Source organism: Salvelinus fontinalis, chromosome 15 (genome assembly GCF_029448725.1).
Source record: "Salvelinus fontinalis isolate EN_2023a chromosome 15, ASM2944872v1, whole genome shotgun sequence".
In the NCBI taxonomy this organism is placed as follows: domain Eukaryota; kingdom Metazoa; phylum Chordata; class Actinopteri; order Salmoniformes; family Salmonidae; genus Salvelinus; species Salvelinus fontinalis.
The window spans coordinates 5,472,019-5,492,041 of NC_074679.1; the positions used below are offsets into that span (position 1 = coordinate 5,472,019).

General features: G+C 44.2%; 1 protein-coding gene across 1 annotated transcript in view; it reads left to right on the plus strand.

The window, feature by feature from the left end:
* The first annotated feature begins 5,808 nt into the window (after positions 1-5,808).
* atl1 (atlastin GTPase 1) overlaps positions 5,809-20,023 on the plus strand; it is a 31,655-nt gene continuing 17,440 nt past the window's right edge. Inside the window, exons 1-8 of the mRNA XM_055862522.1 lie at positions 5,809-5,987; positions 11,853-12,103; positions 13,914-14,048; positions 16,029-16,133; positions 16,370-16,420; positions 16,627-16,683; positions 18,169-18,261; positions 19,660-19,798. Of these exons, the coding sequence (XP_055718497.1) occupies positions 5,954-5,987; positions 11,853-12,103; positions 13,914-14,048; positions 16,029-16,133; positions 16,370-16,420; positions 16,627-16,683; positions 18,169-18,261; positions 19,660-19,798 (865 nt within the window). The 5' untranslated portion in view covers positions 5,809-5,953. The remainder of the gene's footprint in view (positions 5,988-11,852; positions 12,104-13,913; positions 14,049-16,028; positions 16,134-16,369; positions 16,421-16,626; positions 16,684-18,168; positions 18,262-19,659; positions 19,799-20,023) is intronic.

Sequence of the window (20,023 nt, forward strand, 5' to 3'; positions counted from 1 at the left end):
ATTTGGGATCATATGTGATGAGACCATTCATTGTATTATTTTTTAGAGTGGTAATTACACTTTCTTCTTCAGCTCTCCTCGTCTTGGCAAGAATACTCCCATATTTTCATAAATATTTTCCAACCTCATATTTAAAAAGCTCCCAGTTATTACTGTATGAATTGTCATTTATAGTTCTAAGTATTGTGAGATGTCCTCAAATCTTTTTTTTGACTCTGGGGGATGTGAAATCAATTGGGGAGGCTGAGGGAGGAACAGTTTAATGACCCTATTATAGTTGAACACATACTTTATTCAATTGAACAGTCTCCTGGGACTGTTGGTGTATCTGCTGAGTTTTACACAACGTTTTCTCAACATTTAGCCCCATTTCTGTTAGAGGTCTTTTCTGAAAGCATTGCAAATAATGCTCTCCCTCCCAGTTTGACTCAAGGTCTGATTACATTAATACTTAAGCCCAAGAAAGACTTGCTTCTCCTCGATAATTGGCGTCCAATCTATCTGCTCAATTACGACTACAAAATATTAGCCTCTTAATTTGCAAAAAAGAATGAAGGCAGTAATTGGACTCAATTATAGAAGAGATCCAATCTGGCTTCATGAGGAACAGACATATATCTAATCTTCAAAGACAGTTTTATTGTCTTCTTAGACTTTTATAAAGCCTTCGATACAGTGGAACATCTCTCCCTTGAGAAATTTGGTTTTGGGGAATTCATTTGTAGTTCTAGTAAAACAATTTTTTATCAAATCAAATGTTTTGGGTCACATACACATGGTTAGCAGATGTTATTGTGAGTGTAGCGAAATGCTTGTGCTTCTAGTTCCTTCAGTGCAGTAATATCTAACAAGTAATCTAATAAATTCCCCAACAACTATCTAATACACACAAGTGTAAAGGGGTGAATGAGAATATGTACATATAAATATATGGATGAGCGATGGCTGAGCGGCATAGGCAAGGTGCAATAGATGGTATAAAATACAGTATATACATTTGATATGAGTAATGTAAGATATATAAACATTATTAAAGTGGCATTATTTAAAGTGGCATTGTATAAAGTTACTAGTGATCCATTTATTAAAGTGGCCAGTTTTTGGGTCTCAATGTAGGCAGCAGCCTCTCTGAGTCAGTGATTGCTGTTTAGCAGTCTGATGGCCTTGAGATAGAAGTTGTTTTTCAGTCTCTCGGTCCCCGCTTTGATGCACCTGTACTGACCTCGCCTTCTGGATGGTAGCAGTGTGAATAGGCAGTGGCTCAGGTGGTTGTTGTCCTTAATGATATTTTTTGCCTTCCTGTGACATCGGGTGTTATAGGTGTCATGGAGGGCAGGTAGTTTGCCCCGGGTGATCCATTATATGAATGGGAACAGTTCCATTAAATTAAAGCATGGCACTTCTCCTAGATTTGATTTGAAAAGAGGAATTAGGCAAGGTTGCCCAATTTTGCCTTATCTCTTCCTGCTTGCAACCCAACTTCTTACAAGTTTTGTTAAATCAAGCGATATAAAAGGGATCTTTATAGCTGACAGAGATATTAAAAGGGATCTCTATTGCTGACAGAGATATTAAAATGGGGCTCTATTGCTGACAGAGATATTAAAAGGGATCTCTATTGCTGACAGCAATATTAAAAGGGATCTCTATTGCTGACAGAGATATTAAAAGGGATCTCTATTGCTGACAGAGATATTAAAATGGGTCTCTATTGCTGACACAGATACTGAAAGGGATCTCAATAGCTGACAGAGATATTAAAAGGGATCTCTATTGCTGACAGAGATATTAAAATGGGTCTCTATTGCTGACACAGATACTGAAAGGGATCTCTATTGCTGACAGAGATATTAAAAGGGATCTCTATTGCAGCCCAGTCCCTAAATCTTGACAACAAAATAGGTAAAGTGGTTGACCAGATCCTTTTCAACTTTATCTGGAAAAATTATACACTTTACATTAGGAAATCTGTCGTTATGAACACATATTAATATGGTGGTCTACTTTTTTGTTGTTGTTGATTTTCCTACTTTAAATAATACTTTTAAGATAAATAGGGCTAAAGATTTCTTAAAGAATCCAACATCAATATAGAATTTCATCCCTCATTATATCTTCTCTCGTTTTGGTGGCTTCAATTTTATGTTACTTTGTAACTATAGTAACTACAACATTGATCAGATTCCTCCACCTAGAGAGTTTCGCCATAGTCTAGTCTGTTTAGACGTGTAGCCCGACCGCTATGTCACAACTTACTGGAATACATTGGTCACTAATATCTGTTGGGAAAAAAAGTTTGGTTATTATCACACAAATATCTGCTTGTTAACCAGGTGAAAGAGGTCTCTTTCAGAATGATCCATAAGTACGACCCTGTAAATAATTTCCTGAAGAAACTCAAAAAAGACATTAACATGAACTGTACTTTTTGTGTTGACCATCCAGAAACAGTTTAGCATTTATTTTGACATTGTCTAGATGTAAAGAAATGATGGAACGATATTCATACTTTTATAATTGTTAATATTCTTGATGAGTTTCGTTTTTATGGGAAAATGTGCTGCTCGGTTTCCTTAACTATAAAAAGGATATAGAAAAACAATTTTACCTCATAAATCTAATTATGCTAATGATAAAAAGGTAATATTCATATATGTAAATTCACTCATATTAATTCACTCTTCCGTGTTTTCTAGAAGGAATTCTAGCAGTACATTAAGACCATTCAACATTCTTCTAATAAAAAAGCTGTTAAAACAATCCACATGTGTGCATCCTCTAAGGCCTTCGTATAATTTGTAATTTGTTGCATATGTTATCATTGTCTGTTTGTATACTTCTTGTATGAATGTTTACTGTTTTTTCTGCAATAATTAAAATATATATATATACATACACTACCGGTCAAAAGTTTTAGAACACCTACTAATTCAGTCCAACTCATCCCAAACCATCTCAATTGGGTTGAGGTTGGGTGAATGTGGAGGCCAGGTCATCTGATGCAGCACTCCATCACTCTCCTCCTTGGTCAAATAGCCCTTACACAGCCTGGAGGTGTGTTGGGTCATTGTCCTGTTGAAAAACAAATGATTGTCCCACTAAGGCGTAACCAGATGGGATGGCGTATCACTGCAGAATGCTGTGATAGCCATGCTGGTTAAACAGTGCCTTGAATTCTAAACAAATCACTGACAGTGTCACCAGCAAAGCACCATCACACCTCCTCCTCCATGCTTCATGGTGGGAAATACACATGCTGAGATCATCCGTTCACCCACACAGCATCTCACAAAGACATGGCGGTTGGAACCAAAAATCTCCAATTTGGACTCCAGACCAAAGGACAAATTTCCACCGGTCTAATGTCCATTGCTCATGTTTCTTGGCCCAAGCAAGTCTCTTCTTTTTATTGGTGTCCTTTAGTAGTGGTTTCTTTGCAGCAATTTGACCATGAAGGCCTGATTCACACAGTCTCCTCTGAACAGTTGATGTTGAGATGTGTCTGTTACTTGAACTGGAAGCATTTATTTGGCCTGCAATTTCTGAGGCTGGTAACTCTGATGAACTGATCCTCTGCAGCAGAGGTAACTCTGGGTCTTCCTTTCCAGTGGCGGTCCTCATGAGAGACAGTTTCATCATAGCACTTGATGGTTTTTGCGACTGCACTTGAAGAAACTTTCAAAGTTCTTGAAATGTTCCGTATTGACTGATCTTCATGTCTTAAAAATAATGATGGACTGTCATTTTTCTTTGCTTATTTTCCTCTGCCGTTGTTGCAACCCCTATTACCAGTCTATTCAACCTCTCTTTCATATCGTCCGAGATCCCTAAAGATTGTAAAGCTGCCGCGGTCATCCCCCTCTTCAAAGGGGGTGACACTCTAGACCCAAACTGTTATAGACCTATATCCATCCTGCCCTGCCTCTCTAAAGTCTTCGAAAGACAAGTTAATAAACAGATCACTGACCATTTCGAATCCCACTGTACCTTCTCCGCTGTGCAATCCGGTTTCCGAGCTGGTCACGGGTGCACCTCATTCACGCTCAAGGTACTAAACAATATCATAACCGCCATCGATAAAAGACAGTACTGTGCAGCCGTCTTCATCGACCTGGCCAAGGCTTTCGACTCTGTCAATCACCGTATTCTTATCGGCAGACTCGACAGCCTTGGTTTCTCAAATGACTGCCTCGCCTGGTTCAACTACTTCGCAGACAGAGTTTAGTGTGTCAAATCGGAGGGCCTGTTGTCCAGACCTCTGGCAGTCTCTATGGGGGTACCACAGGGTTCAATTCTCGGGCCGACTCTTTTCTCTGTATATATCAACGATGTCGCTCTTGCTGCGGGTGATTCCCTGATCCACCTCTACGCAGACGACATCATTCTGTATACATCTGGCCCTTCTTTGGACACAATGTTAACTAACCTCCAAACGAGCTTCAATGCCATACAACACTCCTTCCGTGGCCTCCAACTGCTCTTAAACGCTAGTAAAACCAAATGCATGCTCTTCAACCGTTCGCTGCCCGCACCCGCCCGCCCGACTAGCATCACCACCCTGGACGGTTCCGACCTAGAATATGTGGACATCTATAAATACCTAGGTGTCTGGCTAGACTGTAAACTCTCCTTCCAGACTCATTTTAAACATCTCCAATCCAAAATCAAATCTAGAATCGACTTTCTATTTCGCAACAAAGCCTCCTTCACTCACGCCGCCAAACTTACCCTAGTAAAACTGACTATCCTACCGATCCTCGACTTCGGCGATGTCATCTACAAAATAGCTTCCAATACTCTACTCAGAAAAATAGATGCAGTCTATCACAGTGCCATCCGTTTTGTTACCAAAGCCCCTTATACCACCCACAACTGCGACCTGTATGCTCTAGTCGGCTGGCCCTCGCTACATATTCATCGCTAGACCCACTGGCTCCATGTCATCTATAAGTCTATGCTAGGTAAAGCTCCGCCTTATCTCAGCTCACTGGTCACGATAACAACACCCACCTGTAGCACGTGCTCCAGCAGGTATATCTCACTGGTCATCCCCAAAGCCAACACCTCCTTTGGCCGCCTTTCCTTACAGTTCTCTGCTGCCAGTGACTGGAACGAATTGAAAAAAATCGCTGAAGCTGGAGACTTATATTTCCCTCACTAACTTTAAACATCAGCTTTCTGAGCAGCTAACCGATCGCTGCAGCTGTACATAGTCCATCTGTAAATAGCCCACCCAATCTACCTACCTCATCCCCATATTGTTTTTATTTACTTTTCTGCTCTTTTGCACACCAGTATCTCTACTTGCACATCATCATCTGCTCTTTTATCACTCCAGTGTTAATATGCTAAATTGTGAATAACTTCACTACTATGGCCTATTTATTATCTTACCTCCTCACGCCATTTGCACACACTGTATATAGACTTTCTTTTTTTATATTGTGTTATTGACCGTACGCTTGTTTATTCCATGTGTAACTCTGTGTTGTTGTTTGTGTCGCACTGCTTTGCTTTATCTTGGCCAGTTCGCAGTTGTAAATGAGAACTTGTTCTCAACTAGCCTACCTGGTTAAATAAAGGTGAAATATATATGTATTTTTTTATCTGTTCTTGCCATAATATGGACTTGGTCTTTTACCAAATAGGGCTATCTTCTGTATACATATATACATATTATATATATATATATATAAATATATTTGTTTTTTAAAATAAAAAATAATACAGTTAGCAGTATCTTTATAACGCCCCCCCCCAAAAAACGACAACCATTGAAACAGCACCTACTAGCGGCGGATACAAATACTGCACACCCAACTCCCGTCAGCTTCAGCATCCTCCCTTTTATGAGCATTCTCCTCCGTGTCGGATTTAATAGGTTCTTCTATTGCTCCGGTGTCTACATGACAGCCGTTTAGGATTGCACGTACAGTCAACAGAAAGGAACACCATGGCGAGAAACCGTAAAGACAGAGACAGCTGGGGTGAGTGGTTCATAATTATGAAGACAACTGAATTGGTCATCTGTAAACCGCATAATAAGGGGTTCACTAGGCTACGGAGAGTCTCAGCAATGCAGCTGAAGGGGTGTTTGTGCACGAATCATGATGTAGCAGTCGTTGTCATATTTGCATGTTGTTGTCAGAACAAATCGTTATTATATATATATCTATTAAATTCTCAACCACAGCAGAAACGCTGGCCTGGACCAGACCCAACCAAGCTCCACTGATAAACTAATATAAACCCAAGCCAAGCGTCTACTAGATTCACTCTACAGGCCAGTGCAGCGTCTGTCTAAGCATCCCGATCCACGCACCCTTTGGAATTATTCTGGCATAGAATAACGAAAGACAGCAGTACAAACACAAGTCTAGAATGAACCAGTACTGGGTAATTAAATACCTGTCAAGGCGATGCTACAGGCTATAGGGGGTATGGGTGGACCTGAAGAAAACAGATTACATCGTCCTTACCGTTACATTTTCACTCACAGCGATCGACATGTACTTCTGTGTTTTTCTATTGGTGTTTTTCTCATATCTGTTTGATAAACACCAATTGTGCCATATCATTTGGGTCTGTTATCACATAGTAAAAATTAGCTTGTTATAACCATCGTCATTAGACAGACTAAATGCTGTCAGGCGTTCCACATAACGTAGCATATTACGATAGCTAAGAAGACTGGGTTGGGAACCATAGGGTGGAATGAAATGCTATTGCTTATTATCAAAGAGAACTGAGCAACCATAAGCGTTGACCCAGTTACATTTACCGTAGAGTAGACCTAGACTGTTTACATACCCTACATTACTCATCTCATATGTATATACTGTACTCTATACCATCTACTGCATCTTGCCTATGCCGTTCTGTACCATCACTCATTCATATATCTTTATGTACATATTCTTTATCCCTTTACACTTGTGTGTGTATAAGGTAGTTGTTGTGGAATTGTTAGGTTAGATTACTCGTTGGTTATTACTGCATTGTCGGAACTAGAAGCACAATCATTTCGCTACACTCGCAATCTGCTAACCATATGTGTATGTGAAAAATTTAATTTGATTTGATTTGATTTGACTCTGGCTCAACTGATGTCTGAAGCTGCTTTGGAGCAGGAGGTGCAAGAAGCAGCTAGTCTGGAGGTTGGGTTTGTATCCCAAATGGGACCCTGTTCCCTGTGTAGCGCGCTACTTTTGACCAGGGTCCATAGGGCTAGTATGTAATGTAGTGCACTACTTTTGACCAGGGTCCATAAGGCTAGTATGTAATGTAGTGCACTACTTTTGACCAGGGTCCATAGGGCTAGTATGTAATGTAGTGCACTACTTTTGACCAGGGTCCATAGGGCTAGTATGTAATGTAGTGCACTACTTTTGACCAGGGTCCATAGGGCTAGTATGTAATGTAGTGCACTACTTTTGACCAGGGTCTATAGGGCTAGAATGTAATGTAGTGCACTACTTTTGACCAGGGTCTATAGGGCTAGAATGTAATGTAGTGCACTACTTTTGACCAGGGTCCATAGGGCTAGTATGTAATGTAGTGCACTACTTTTGACCAGGGTCCATAGGGCTAGTATGTAATGTAGTGCACTACTTTTGACCAGGGTCCATAGGGCTAGTATGTAATGTAGTGCACTACTTTTGACCAGGGTCCATAGGGCTAGTATGTAATGGAGTGCACTACTTTTGACCATGGATAAGGGCCCAAATGGCAACCTATTTCCCTGTGGGCCCTGGTCGAAAGTAATGGACTACATAGGGAATAGAGTCCCTGGTCGAAAGTAATGGACTACATAGGGAATAGAGTCCCTGGTCAAAAGTAGTGCACTACATAGGGAATAGGGTCCCTGGTCAAAAGTAGTGCACTACATATGGAATAGGGTCCCTGGTCAAAAGTAGTGCACTACATGAGGAATAGGGTCCCTGGTCAAAAGTAGTGCACTACATGGGGAATAGGGTCCCTGGTCAAAAGTAGTGCACTACATGGGGAATAGGGTCCCTGGTCAAAAGTAGTGCACTACATGGGGAATAGGGTCCCTGGTCAAAAGTAGTGCACTAAATGGGGAATAGGGTCCCTGGTCAAAAGTAGTGCACTACATGGGGAATAGGGTCCCTGGTCAAAAGTAGTGCACTACATGGGGAATAGGGTCCCTGGTCAAAAGTGGTGCACTACATAGGGAATAGGGTCCCTGGTCACAAGTAGTGCACTACATAGGGAATAGGGTCCCTGGTCACAAGTAGTGCACTACATAGGAAATAGCTATTTGGGATGTAGTGTTGGGTTCCAGAGTGGCGCAGCGGTCTAAGGCACTGCATCTCAGCAGTGCTTCGAGGCGTCACTACAGAGCCTGGTTTGATTCCAGGCTGTGTCACAACCGGCCGTGATTGGGAGTCCTGTAGAGCGGCGCACAATTGGCCCAGCGTCGTCCGGGTTAGGATTTGGTCGGGGTAGGTCGTCATTGTAAAATAAGAATTTATTCTTAACTGACTTGACTAGCTAAATAAAGGTTAAATAAAAAAATAAAAAAAACATTTATGTGGAGAGAACAAGTTTGTCAGTTATTTTCAGACAGGCATCGTTGCTATGGCCTTTTTGTTGGTGAGAATAAATACATGCCCCAGTCAAGTCCAGACCTGAGAAACATCGCAGGAGACGACTGTTTAAATTATTAACTGTATTCTGCACCCTGTTCCCTATGTAGTGCACTACCTTTGACCAGGGTCCAACAGGGCTAGTATGTAACGTAGTGCACTTCATGGGGAATAGGGTGCCATTTGGGACACACTATGCTATGTTTGTTATGTCATACAAATCTCTCATCTCTTACGTCATCTGATCTTCCAAATGCAGAATTAGAGCTTGGAGTGGTTGTGGGTGATGATATCCTTAGATTGTTGTCAGAGAGAGAGAGGACGTGTTCTATCTATCAACACTTCTCTGTGTTAGCAGACAGCTAACCTGTTCATGCTAACCCAAGACATTACTTCGAGGAAGGAACATGATTGGCTATTGTCAACCATACACACCGATGGACAGCCACCAACACCGTGACTCTATGTCCCTCAGTCTTCTCCCTGTTAATACACTAGACTAGCTAGGATTTTGCAGCCTACACAACCACCAGGCCTCTGGAGACTGTGGAGAGGCGGGCAGATTAGAGACTGTGGAGTGGCAGGCAGATTAGAGACTGTGGAGAGGCAGGCAGATTGGAGACTGTGGAGTGGCAGGCAGATTAGAGACTGTGGAGAGGCAGGTAGATTGGAGACTGTGGAGTTGCAGGCAGATTGGAGACCGTGGAGTGGCGGGCAGATTAGAGACTGTGGAGAGGCAGGCAGATTGGAGACTGTGGAGTGGCAGGCAGATTGGAGACTGTGGAGAGGCGGGCCTCTGGAGACTATGGAGAGGCAGGCAGATTGGAGACTGTGGAGAGGCAAGCAGTTTGGAGACTGTGGAGTGGCGGGCAGATTAGAGACTGTGGAGAGGCGGGCAGATTAGAGACTGTGGAGTGGCAGGCAGATTGGAGACTGTGGAGAGGCGGGTAGATTGGAGACTGTGGAGTGGCAGGCAGATTGGAGACTGTGGAGTGGCAGGCAGATTGGAGACTGTGGAGTGGCAGGCAGATTGGAGACTGTGGAGAGGCGGGTAGATTGGAGACTGTGGAGAGGCGGGTAGATTGGAGACTGTGGAGAGGCGGGTGGATTGGAGACTGTGGAGAGGCGGGCAGATTAGAGACGGTGGAGTGGCAGGCAGATTAGAGACTGTAGAGAGGCGGGCAGATTAGAGACTGTGGAGTGGCAGGCAGATTAGAGACTGTGGAGTGGCAGGCAGATTGGAGACTGTGGAGAGGCGGGTAGATTGGAGACTGTGGAGAGGCAGGCAGATTGGAGACTGGAGAGGCGGGCCTCTGGAGACTATGGAGAGGCAGGCAGATTAGAGACTATGGAGAGGCAGGTAGATTGGAGACTATGGAGAGGCGGGCCTCTGGAGACTATGGAGAGGCAGGTAGATTGGAGACTATGGAGAGGCGGGCAGATCGTAGGCAGACTGAGTCACTGCATTCCCGGAAAGGAAAGCTTCTCTCTCTCTCTCTCTCTCTCTCTCTCTCTCTCTCTCTCTCTCTCTCTCTCTCTCTCTCTCTCTCTCTCTCTCTCTCTCTCTCTCTCTCTCTCTCTCTCTCTCTCTCTCTCTCTCTCTCTCTCTCTCCTCTCTCTCTCTCTCTCTCTCTCTCTCTCTCTCTCTCTCTCTCTCTCTCTCTCTCTCTCTCCCCTCTCTCTCTCCCTCTCTCTCTCTCTCTACTCTCTCTCCCGTCTCTCCCTCTCTCTCTCTCTCTCTCTCTCTCTCTCTCTCTCTCAGTCCAAATGCACATGGGCTGCATCCCAAATAGCACTATATTCCCTCTGTAGTGCACTACTTGTGACCAAGGCACATGAGGCTCTAGTCAAATGTAGTGTACGAGGTAAGGAAGAGGGTGCCTTTTGGGAAACAGCCTATATGGGATGAGATGATATCGATGTGTTAACCACCGGATAGACAGCTATTATGGTATTAAGAAGCCTCTAACACGGCCTGTCATTACTAAAAGTGGTCATTTCCGTATTTGAATTACATTCGCACACAGTATACTGTGAATGGAGTATTGTTTGGGTTGAGTTTCCCTGCTGTAAATCAGTTCAAATACAATTAGACTGTGTCTGTAAAGTATCAAATTATCAATTTTGTACACTTTGATGGCAACCTCTTTGCAGCTTATTCTTTCTCTGTTTATAGGACATAAAGTGTTTCTCCATTTCCCCTATACCTCAGAGGACGGCATCGGGTGCCTAATGTTGATTGGTCAATCGATAACTGGGCGTATTATAGAGTGTGCAGTTTTGTCAGAAATGGTATTCTATTTCCTGTAGGGCGCTATCAGGTTTGAAGGTAAGACCCAGATGCAGACTGTGTCAGAGTAACAATGTTTATTACGGCACCAGGGGCAAGAAAACGACAGGTCAAGGCAGGCAGGGGTCGATAACCAGAGTAGTGGGGGAAAGGTACAGGACGGCAAGCGGGCTCAGAGACAGGACAGGCAAGGGTCAAAACCAGGAGAGCGAGGAACGAAAACGTTGAGACGAAAACCGCTGGTTGACTTGACAAACAAGACGAACTGGCAACAGACAGAGAACACAGGGGACAAACAGAGAACACAGGGGATAATAAATACACAGGGGATAATGGGGAATATGGGCGACACCTGGAGGGGGGTGGAGACAATCACAAAGACAGGGGAAACCCGGGTGGCGCAGTGGTCTAGGGCACTGCATCGCAGTGCTAGCTCTTCCACCAGAGACTCTGGGTTCGCGCCCAGGCTCTGTCGCAGCCGGCCGCAACCGGGAGGTCCATGGGGCGACGCACAATTGGCATAGCGTCGTCTGGGTTAGGGAGGGTTTGGCCGGTAGGGATATCCTTGTCTCAGTATGTAAAAATGTATGCACTCTACTGTAAGTCGCTCTGGATAAGAGCGTCTGCTAAATGACTAAAATGTAAATGTAAAAATGAAACAGATCAGGGTGTGACAGGGCATCCTAAATGGCATCACGTACAGTAGGGCTCTGGTCAAGACTTGTTCACTATACGGGGAATAGACAGCCATTTCAGCTGAACTTGGGAACGTTACAAACATAGGATGTGCAATATTCTTTCATTTTTTACATTCCCTCCCCCATCATGTGACATCCCCCATCATGTGACATCCCCCATCATGTGACATCCCCCATCATGTGACATCCCCCATCATGTGACATCCCCCATCATGTGACATCCCCCATCATGTGACATCCCCCATCATGTGACAGGGTCCTTCACAGACAAAGCCGCATACGACTGGAGCTCGGAGGAGGAGGAGCCTGACGGAAGTGCGCGGCCCATCCAGGTGCTGGTTGTCAAGGACGACCACACCTTCGAGCTGGACGAGGCGGCGCTGAGCCGGATCCTATTGGCCGAGGAGGTCCAGAACAGGGAAGTGGTGGCCATATCTGTGGCCGGGGCGTTCCGCAAGGGCAAGTCCTTCCTCATGGACTTCATGCTGCGTTACATGTACAGCCAGGTGAGTTCAAAGGTCATGCTTGCGTAAATGATGGGGGATTGGTAACCTCACTCCGGGTACTGGTTGGTCGGCCCAATTGAGGTAGTATGTACATGAATGTATAGTTAAAGTGACTATGCGTATATGAACAGAGAGAAGCAGCAGCTTTTTGGGTGGTGCAGCTGGCTAAGATGTGTGGGTGGTGAAGCTGGCTAAGATGTGTGGGTGGTGAAGCTGGCTAGTGTAACGGATGTGAAATGGCTAACTAGTTAGCGGGTACGTGCTAATAGCGTTTCAATCAGTTACGTCACTTGCTCTGAAACCTAGAAGTAGTGTTTCCTCTTTGCGCTGCAAGGGCCGCGGCTTTTGTGGAGCGATGGGTAACGATGCTTCGTGGGTGACTGTTGTTGATGTGTGCAGAGGGTCCCTGGTTCGTGCCCGAGGTCGGGGCGAGGGGACGGTTTAAAGTTATACTGTTACACTGAGACGTTTGGGTGGTCACATGTGTTTGTGAGATAGTGGTTCTAAGCTCCAGACCCAGTGTGAGCCGGTGATGCAGGAAGTGGTATTGTTCAGCGAACACAGTGATGTCATGACTGGCATGGGTTCATGTCCCTTTGACCCGGTTAGGACCCATCTCTCAGCATGAAAGCCACATGCTGTAAACTCTCCATCAGCGTCCTGCAGTGACATAATGTGATGATTAAGATTATCGGATGATGTGTGATTTAGGTTAAGGAGTATTGGTGCATTCCCAGAAACATTTAACTGTGCTGTCTTTCCCTGCATTTTGTCTCTGAATTCACTCATCTGCTTATATATCATTGTATGGCCTGTATCTATGTATTGACTCATGCTGGGCTATATCATTGTCTGGCCTGTATCTATGTATTGACTCATGCTGGGCTATATCATTGTCTGGCCTGTATCTATGTATTGACTCATGCTGGGCTATATCATTGTCTGGCCTGTATCTATGTATTGACTCATGCTGGGCTATATCATTGTATGGCCTGTATCTATGTATTGACTCATGCTGGGCTATATCATTGTCTGGCCTGTATCTATGTATTGACTCATGCTGGGCTATATCATTGTCTGGCCTGTATCTATGTATTGACTCATGCTGGGCTATATCATTGTATGGCCTGTATCTATGTATTGACTCATGCTGGGCTATATCATTGTCTGGCCTGTATCTATGTATTGACTCATGCTGGGCTATATCATTGTATGGCCTGTATCTATGTATTGACTCATGCTGGGCTATATCATTGTCTGGCCTGTATCTATGTATTGACTCATGCTGGGCTATATCATTGTCTGGCCTGTATCTATGTATTGACTCATGCTGGGCTATATCATTGTATGGCCTGTATCTATGTATTGACTCATGCTGGGCTATATCATTGTATGGCCTGTATCTATGTATTGACTCATGCTGGGCTATATCATTGTCTGGCCTGTATCTATGTATTGACTCATGCTGGGCTATATCATTGTCTGGCCTGTATCTATGTATTGACTCATGCTGAGCTATATCATTGTCTGGCCTGTATCTATGTATTGACTCATGCTGGGCTATATCATTGGCTGGCCTGTATCTATGTATTGACTCATGCTGGGCTATATCATTGTCTGGCCTGTATCTATGTATTGACTCATGCTGGGTTATATCATTGTCTGGCCTGTATCTATGTATTGACTCATGATGAGCTATATCATTGGCTGGCCTGTATCTATGTATTGACTCATGCTGGGCTATATCATTGGCTGGCCTGTATCTATGTATTGACTCATGCTGGGCTATATCTGTGTCCATACTCCCCAGGCATCTGAAGAGTGGCTGGGGGAGTCAGAGGAGCCTCTGACAGGGTTCTCCTGGAGGGGTGGATCTGAGAGAGAGACCACCGGGATTCAGATCTGGAGCCAAGTCTTTCTGGTGGACAAGCCAGATGGACGCAAGGTACCAGAGTCTGACCTTTGACCTGTTGTCCCTGTTGGGTTGCGTACCAAATGGCACCCTAGAGCCCTATTCCCTATGTAGTGCACTACTTTAGACCAGAGCCCTATTCCCTATGTAGTGCACTACGCTCTGGTCTAAAGTAGTGCACTACTTTTTTTAATTTTTATATATTTAAAAAAAAACAATTATCCCATTTTCTCCCCAATTTTCGTGGTATCCAATCGCTTGTAATTACTATCTTGTCTCATTGCTACACAACTCCCGTACGGGCTCGGGAGAGACGAAGGTCAAAAGCCATGCGTCCTCCGAAGCACAACCCAACCAAGCCGCACTGCTTCTTAACACAGCGCGCCTCCAACCCGGAAGCCAGCCGCACCAATGTGTCGGAGGAAACACCGTGAACCTGGCCCCCTTGGTTAGGGCGCACTGCGCCCGGCCCGCCACAGGAGTCGCTGGAGCGCGATGAGACAGGATATCCCTACCGGCCAAACCCTCCCTAACCCGGACGACGCTATGCCAATTGTGCGTCGCCCCACGGACCTCCCGGTCGCGGCCGGCTGCGACAGAGCCTGGGCGCGAACCCAGAGACTCTGGTGGCTCAGCTAGCACTGCGATGCAGTGCCCTAGACCACTGCGCCACCCGGGAGGCCCCCTGTAGTGCACTACTTTTGACCAGAGCCCTATTCCCTATGTAGTGCACTACTTTAGACCAGAACGTAGTGCACTACTTTTGACCAGAGCCCTATTCCCTATGTAGTGCACTACTTTTGACCAGAGCCCTATTCCCTATGTAGTGCACAACTTTTGACCAGAGCCCTATTCCCTATGTAGTGCACTACTTTTGACCAGAGCCCTATTCCCTATGTAGTGCACTACATTAGACCAGAGCGTAGTGCACTACTTTTGACCAGAGCCCTATTCCCTATGTAGTGCACTACTTTTGACCAGAGCCCTATTCCCTATGTAGTGCACTACTGTTGACCAGAACCCTATTCCCTATGTAGTGCACTACTGTTGACCAGAACCCTATTCCCTATGTAGTGCACTACTGTTGACCAGAGCCCTATTCCCTATGTAGTGCACTACTTTTGACCAGAGCCCTATGGGTAGATCCTGTATGACGACTACATTTAAAGGCCCAATCTGTGATAATTTTTTCCCCCAGATGTTTTTTCATCATGTAAATGTATCATACAGACTGTTGTATTACATGACGAGGTAACTGCCAAAGTAAAGGAAATGTATCATACAGACTGTTGTATTACATGACGAGGTAACTGCCAAAGTCATGTAAATGTATCATACAGACTGTTGTATTACATGACGAGGTAACTATCAAAGTAAAGGAAACACCTGGGTAAACGAGGGCTCTGGCGGCTCTGTTATGGTGCAGGGGGTTGCATTTTCCTGCCATGGTTTACGGTCCTCCCAGCGCCTTAAGAGGACAAGGTAAACACCAATTAAAAAGGCCTACACAGCCATTCTGAGTGATCACCTTTCAACCTATGGGGAATCATTTCTATCCAGATGGGAGTGGTCTCTTTCAGGATGACAAACGCCCCCATCCTCACGGCCACGAGTGGTTACTGAATGGTTTGATGAGCATGAACAAAATATGTAAACCATATGCGATTTAATTTTTCGTGGAAGAATGGTGTCGCGTCCTTCCTATAGAGTTCCAGACACTTGTAGAATCTATACCAAGGCTCATTGAAGCTGTTCTTGGGACTCATGGTGGCCCAATACCCTATTAAGACACTTTATGTCGGTGTGTGTGTGTGTGTGTGTGTGTGTGTGTGTGTGTGTGTGTGTGTGTGTGTGTGTGTGTGTGTGTGTTCATAATTTTTTGGGCAGTTACCTGTACACACCCATTTATTCTTAAAGAATATCACTTATGAATTCCTCGTGAGCTCTGTGAAACTGTAACGACGTTAACAGTGTTGAATGTAGACTTATATGTTCTCCCGTCTCGCCCCTCAGGTGGCCGTTCTACTGATGGATACCCAGGGAACGTTTGACAGCCAGTCTACGTTGAGGGACTCAGCCACTGTGTTCGCACTAAGCACCATGATCAGCTCCATGCAGGTACAATAGCTCTTGCCTTAATAACCTCACTGTATTTGAACATAAATAATAATGAATTTGCTTTAGAGACCTTGACGAGGGTAGATCTTCTCTGCTATCCAGGATTACCTTTGTGGCAACAACAACAACAACAAAAATACGTTTTTTTTTTTTAAATGTAGAAAATGTAATAACTTTTCAAACACTTGTATGTTATATTATATTGTTATTATTATAGATGATGTTATATTTCCCAGGTGTACAACATCTCCCAGAATGTCCAGGAGGATGATCTTCAACACTTACAGGTACAGTAGACGAATTGATTACATTATCTACAGTATCACTGAGGTCTTTTACTGTTGAGACATTCAGATAGATGATGACCCCCCCCCACCCCCCCCCCCCCCAAACCCACCCACCCACCCACCCCCCCCACCCCACACAGAAATTCACTTTATTCACAAATTCCTGATTGTGATCGATGTTGAATTTGTCTTTTCCTGTTTTGTAGCTCTTCACTGAGTATGGCAGACTGGCCATGGAGGAGACGTTCCTTAAACCATTCCAGGTAGGACATTTCCCTTCCTGTTATTCCGTTCTAGCCTTGTGCAACCGGACCATAGACTTAGATAGACAGCTCCAGTGCCCCAACGCCTGTTTTATGCACGGGCAGCGCCATTGAACACTTTCACCAGTTTGAAGTAATCAACTGAGTGGGACTTCCTATGGATTAAGAAAGAATCACATCAGGAGGGATCAGCCAATGAATGTAGCTCCTGCGCAAACATTCCATAACTGTAGGAGGAAGTAAATCACCAGTCTTGGTTTTATACCTGTTCAGACAACACAATCCAGGGGGCAGTATGCACCTTTTCAGTTTGTTTACTGACTCATACAAGTAGTAGAAGAAGAAATGGACTACTTTAAAATTGAGAATTCCCCTAATGGCTCTGCCCATGCTGTCACAGAAGCCATTATCACACAGATGCAAAGAAATGCCCTCTATCTATCTCTATGAACCAGACTGACAGGCTGTGAAACAGAATTGTGAGCTTATACAATAAGGCTAATTGGGGCGGCAGGTAGCCTAGTGGTTAGAGCGTTGGGCTAGTAACCGAAAGGTTGCTAGATTGAATCCCTGAGCCGACAAGATAAAAATCTGTCGTTCTACCCCTGAACAAGGCAGTTAACCCACTGTTCCCAGGCTGTCATTCTTAACTGACTTGCCTACTTAAATAAATAAAATATTTAAAAAAATAATTCAGTTTACCAGAGCAGGAACTATTTACAGTTCCGTCAGAAAGTATTCAGACCCCTTTGACTTATTCCACATTTTATTGTGTTACAACCTGAATTCAAAATAGATTAAATTGTTTTTATTCTCTAATCCATCAACAGTACAAAGTTAAAACATATTTTTAGAACTTTTGCTAATTTATTGAAAATGAAATAAGGAAATATCTCATTTATAGTGCAAAAACGAAAACAGATGTTGAGAAATGTTTGGAAATGTATTGAAAAAAACAAAAAACTGAATTACGTAAGTATTCAGACCCACATGTTTACACTTGAGCGTATTTAGGCTCGACATGACAAAAGGGTTGAATACTTATGGACTTAAGACATTTCAGCTTTTCATTTTTAATTAATGTGTAAACATTTCTTCAAAATATAATTCCACTTTGACATTATGGGGTATTGTGTGTAGGGCCAGGGACACAATCTCAATTTAATCATTTTTTTGTTGTTGGAAAAAACCAAGGGGTGTGAACACTTTCTGAAGGGCGCTGTACATCCTCTCTACTTTAATAACGTCTCGCTATCACAAACTTGCCTTGCTACTACTACCTTGTTTACTTTTATACACTTCAATCTCTGTTAGTCAGCACCTCGACATACATGTTTTGGGGTACTCTACATCAGCTCATGCTGTTTACCTCCTACTGCGTGGTAACCTCCTACTGCGTGGTAACTTCCTACTGCGTGGTAACCTCCTACTGCGTGGTAACCTCCTACTGCGTTGTAACTTAGTTGAACCTGTGTGTCGTTTCAGTCCATGATATTCCTAGTCCGGGATTGGAGTTTCCCTTACGAGTTTGGCTACGGACAGGAAGGAGGCATGAAGTTCCTGGAGAAGAGGCTCAAGGTCAGAGGTCACAGATGATTATCGTGGTTCATCTAAAGATAACGACAACAACAACAAGTTATATTAACAGTTTGTCATTCATCGAAACTAAAAGGGATGCTATTTATTCTACATCATCATGTAAACTGTAATAATAATAATATTATAAGCAGAAGCTTTCATCCAAAGAAACGTACAGATCCCTGTGATCCTCTGCAGGAATGGATCTCACAGCCTCGGCATCAGTAGTAACAACACTGTTACCAACTGTGGTTGTGTCTCTGTCTGTGTCCGTCTGTGTCCGTCTGTGTCTGTGTCTTTGGTTGTATCTGTGTCTTTCTGGGGTTGGTCTGTGGTTGATGCGTGTCTGTGGTTGTGTTGGCCGGTGGTTGTACGTGTCTGTGGTTGTGTGTGTGTCGGTCTGTGGTCGTACGTGTCTGTGGTTGTGTGTGTGTGTGTGTGTTTGTCTGTCTGTGGTTGGTCTGTGGTCGGTCTGTGGTTGTGTATTGTGTTGTGTATGTCTGTCTGTGGTTGGTCTGTGGTCGGTCTGTGGTTGTGTATTGTGTTGTGTATGTCTGTCTGTGGTTGGTCTGTGGTCGGTCTGTGGTTGTGTATTGTGTTGTGTATGTCTGTCTGTGGTCGGTCTGTGGTTGTGTATTGTGTTGTGTATGTCTGTGGTTGGTCTGTGGTTGGTCTGTGGTCGTGTATTGTGTTGTGTATGTCTGTCTGTGGTTGGTCTGTGGTCGGTCTGTGGTTGTGTATTGTGTTGTGTATGTCTGTCTGTGGTTGGTCTGTGGTCGTGTATTGTGTTGTGTATGTCTGTGGTTGGTCTGTGGTTGGTCTGTGGTCGTGTATTGTGTTGTGTATGTCTGTCTGTGGTTGGTCTGTGGTCGGTCTGTGGTTGTGTATTGTGTTGTGTATGTCTGTCTGTGGTTGGTCTGTGGTCGTGTATTGTGTTGTGTATGTCTGTGGTTGGTCTGTGGTTGGTCTGTGGTCGTGTATTGTGTTGTGTATGTCTGTGGTTGGTCTGTGGTTGGTCTGTGGTTGTGTATTGTGTTGTGTATTGTGTTGTGTATGTCTGTGGTTGGTCTGTGGTTGGTCTGTGGTTGTGTATTGTGTTGTGTATTGTGTTGTGTATGTCTGTGGTTGGTCTGTGGTTGGTCTGTGGTTGGTCTGTGGTCGTGTATTGTGTTGTGTATGTCTGTGGTTGGTCTGTGGTTGTGTATTGTGTTGTGTATGTCTGTGGTTGGTCTGTGGTTGTGTATTGTGTTGTGTATGTCTGTCTGTGGTTGGTCTGTGGTTGTGTATTGTGTTGTGTATGTCTGTCTGTGGTCGGTCTGTGGTTGTGTATTGTGTTGTGTATGTCTGTCTGTGGTTGGTCTGTGGTCGTGTATTGTGTTGTGTATGTCTGTGTTGTAGATCTCTGAGAATCAACACGAGGAACTGCAGAACGTTCGTAAACACATCCACTCCTGCTTCACCAACATCTCCTGCTTCCTGATGCCCCACCCCGGACTCAAAGTGGCCACCAACCCGAACTTCGACGGCAGACTCAAAGGTAGACTACGTCATGATCACCCAGTCTTAATACACACAGCAGTTTCTTTCCTACAAAATATACAGTAACTGTCTGATCAAATTCCATATAATAGAAATGGTCAAGGAATTATGAAATTGTCACACCATGACAAGAAGGACACCAGTAGGTTTTTTCTATAGGGCTCCTATTCCTCTCCCTAACCTGTGTGCAGAGAGTCGCTGGTTCACGCCCAGCTCAGGGCGT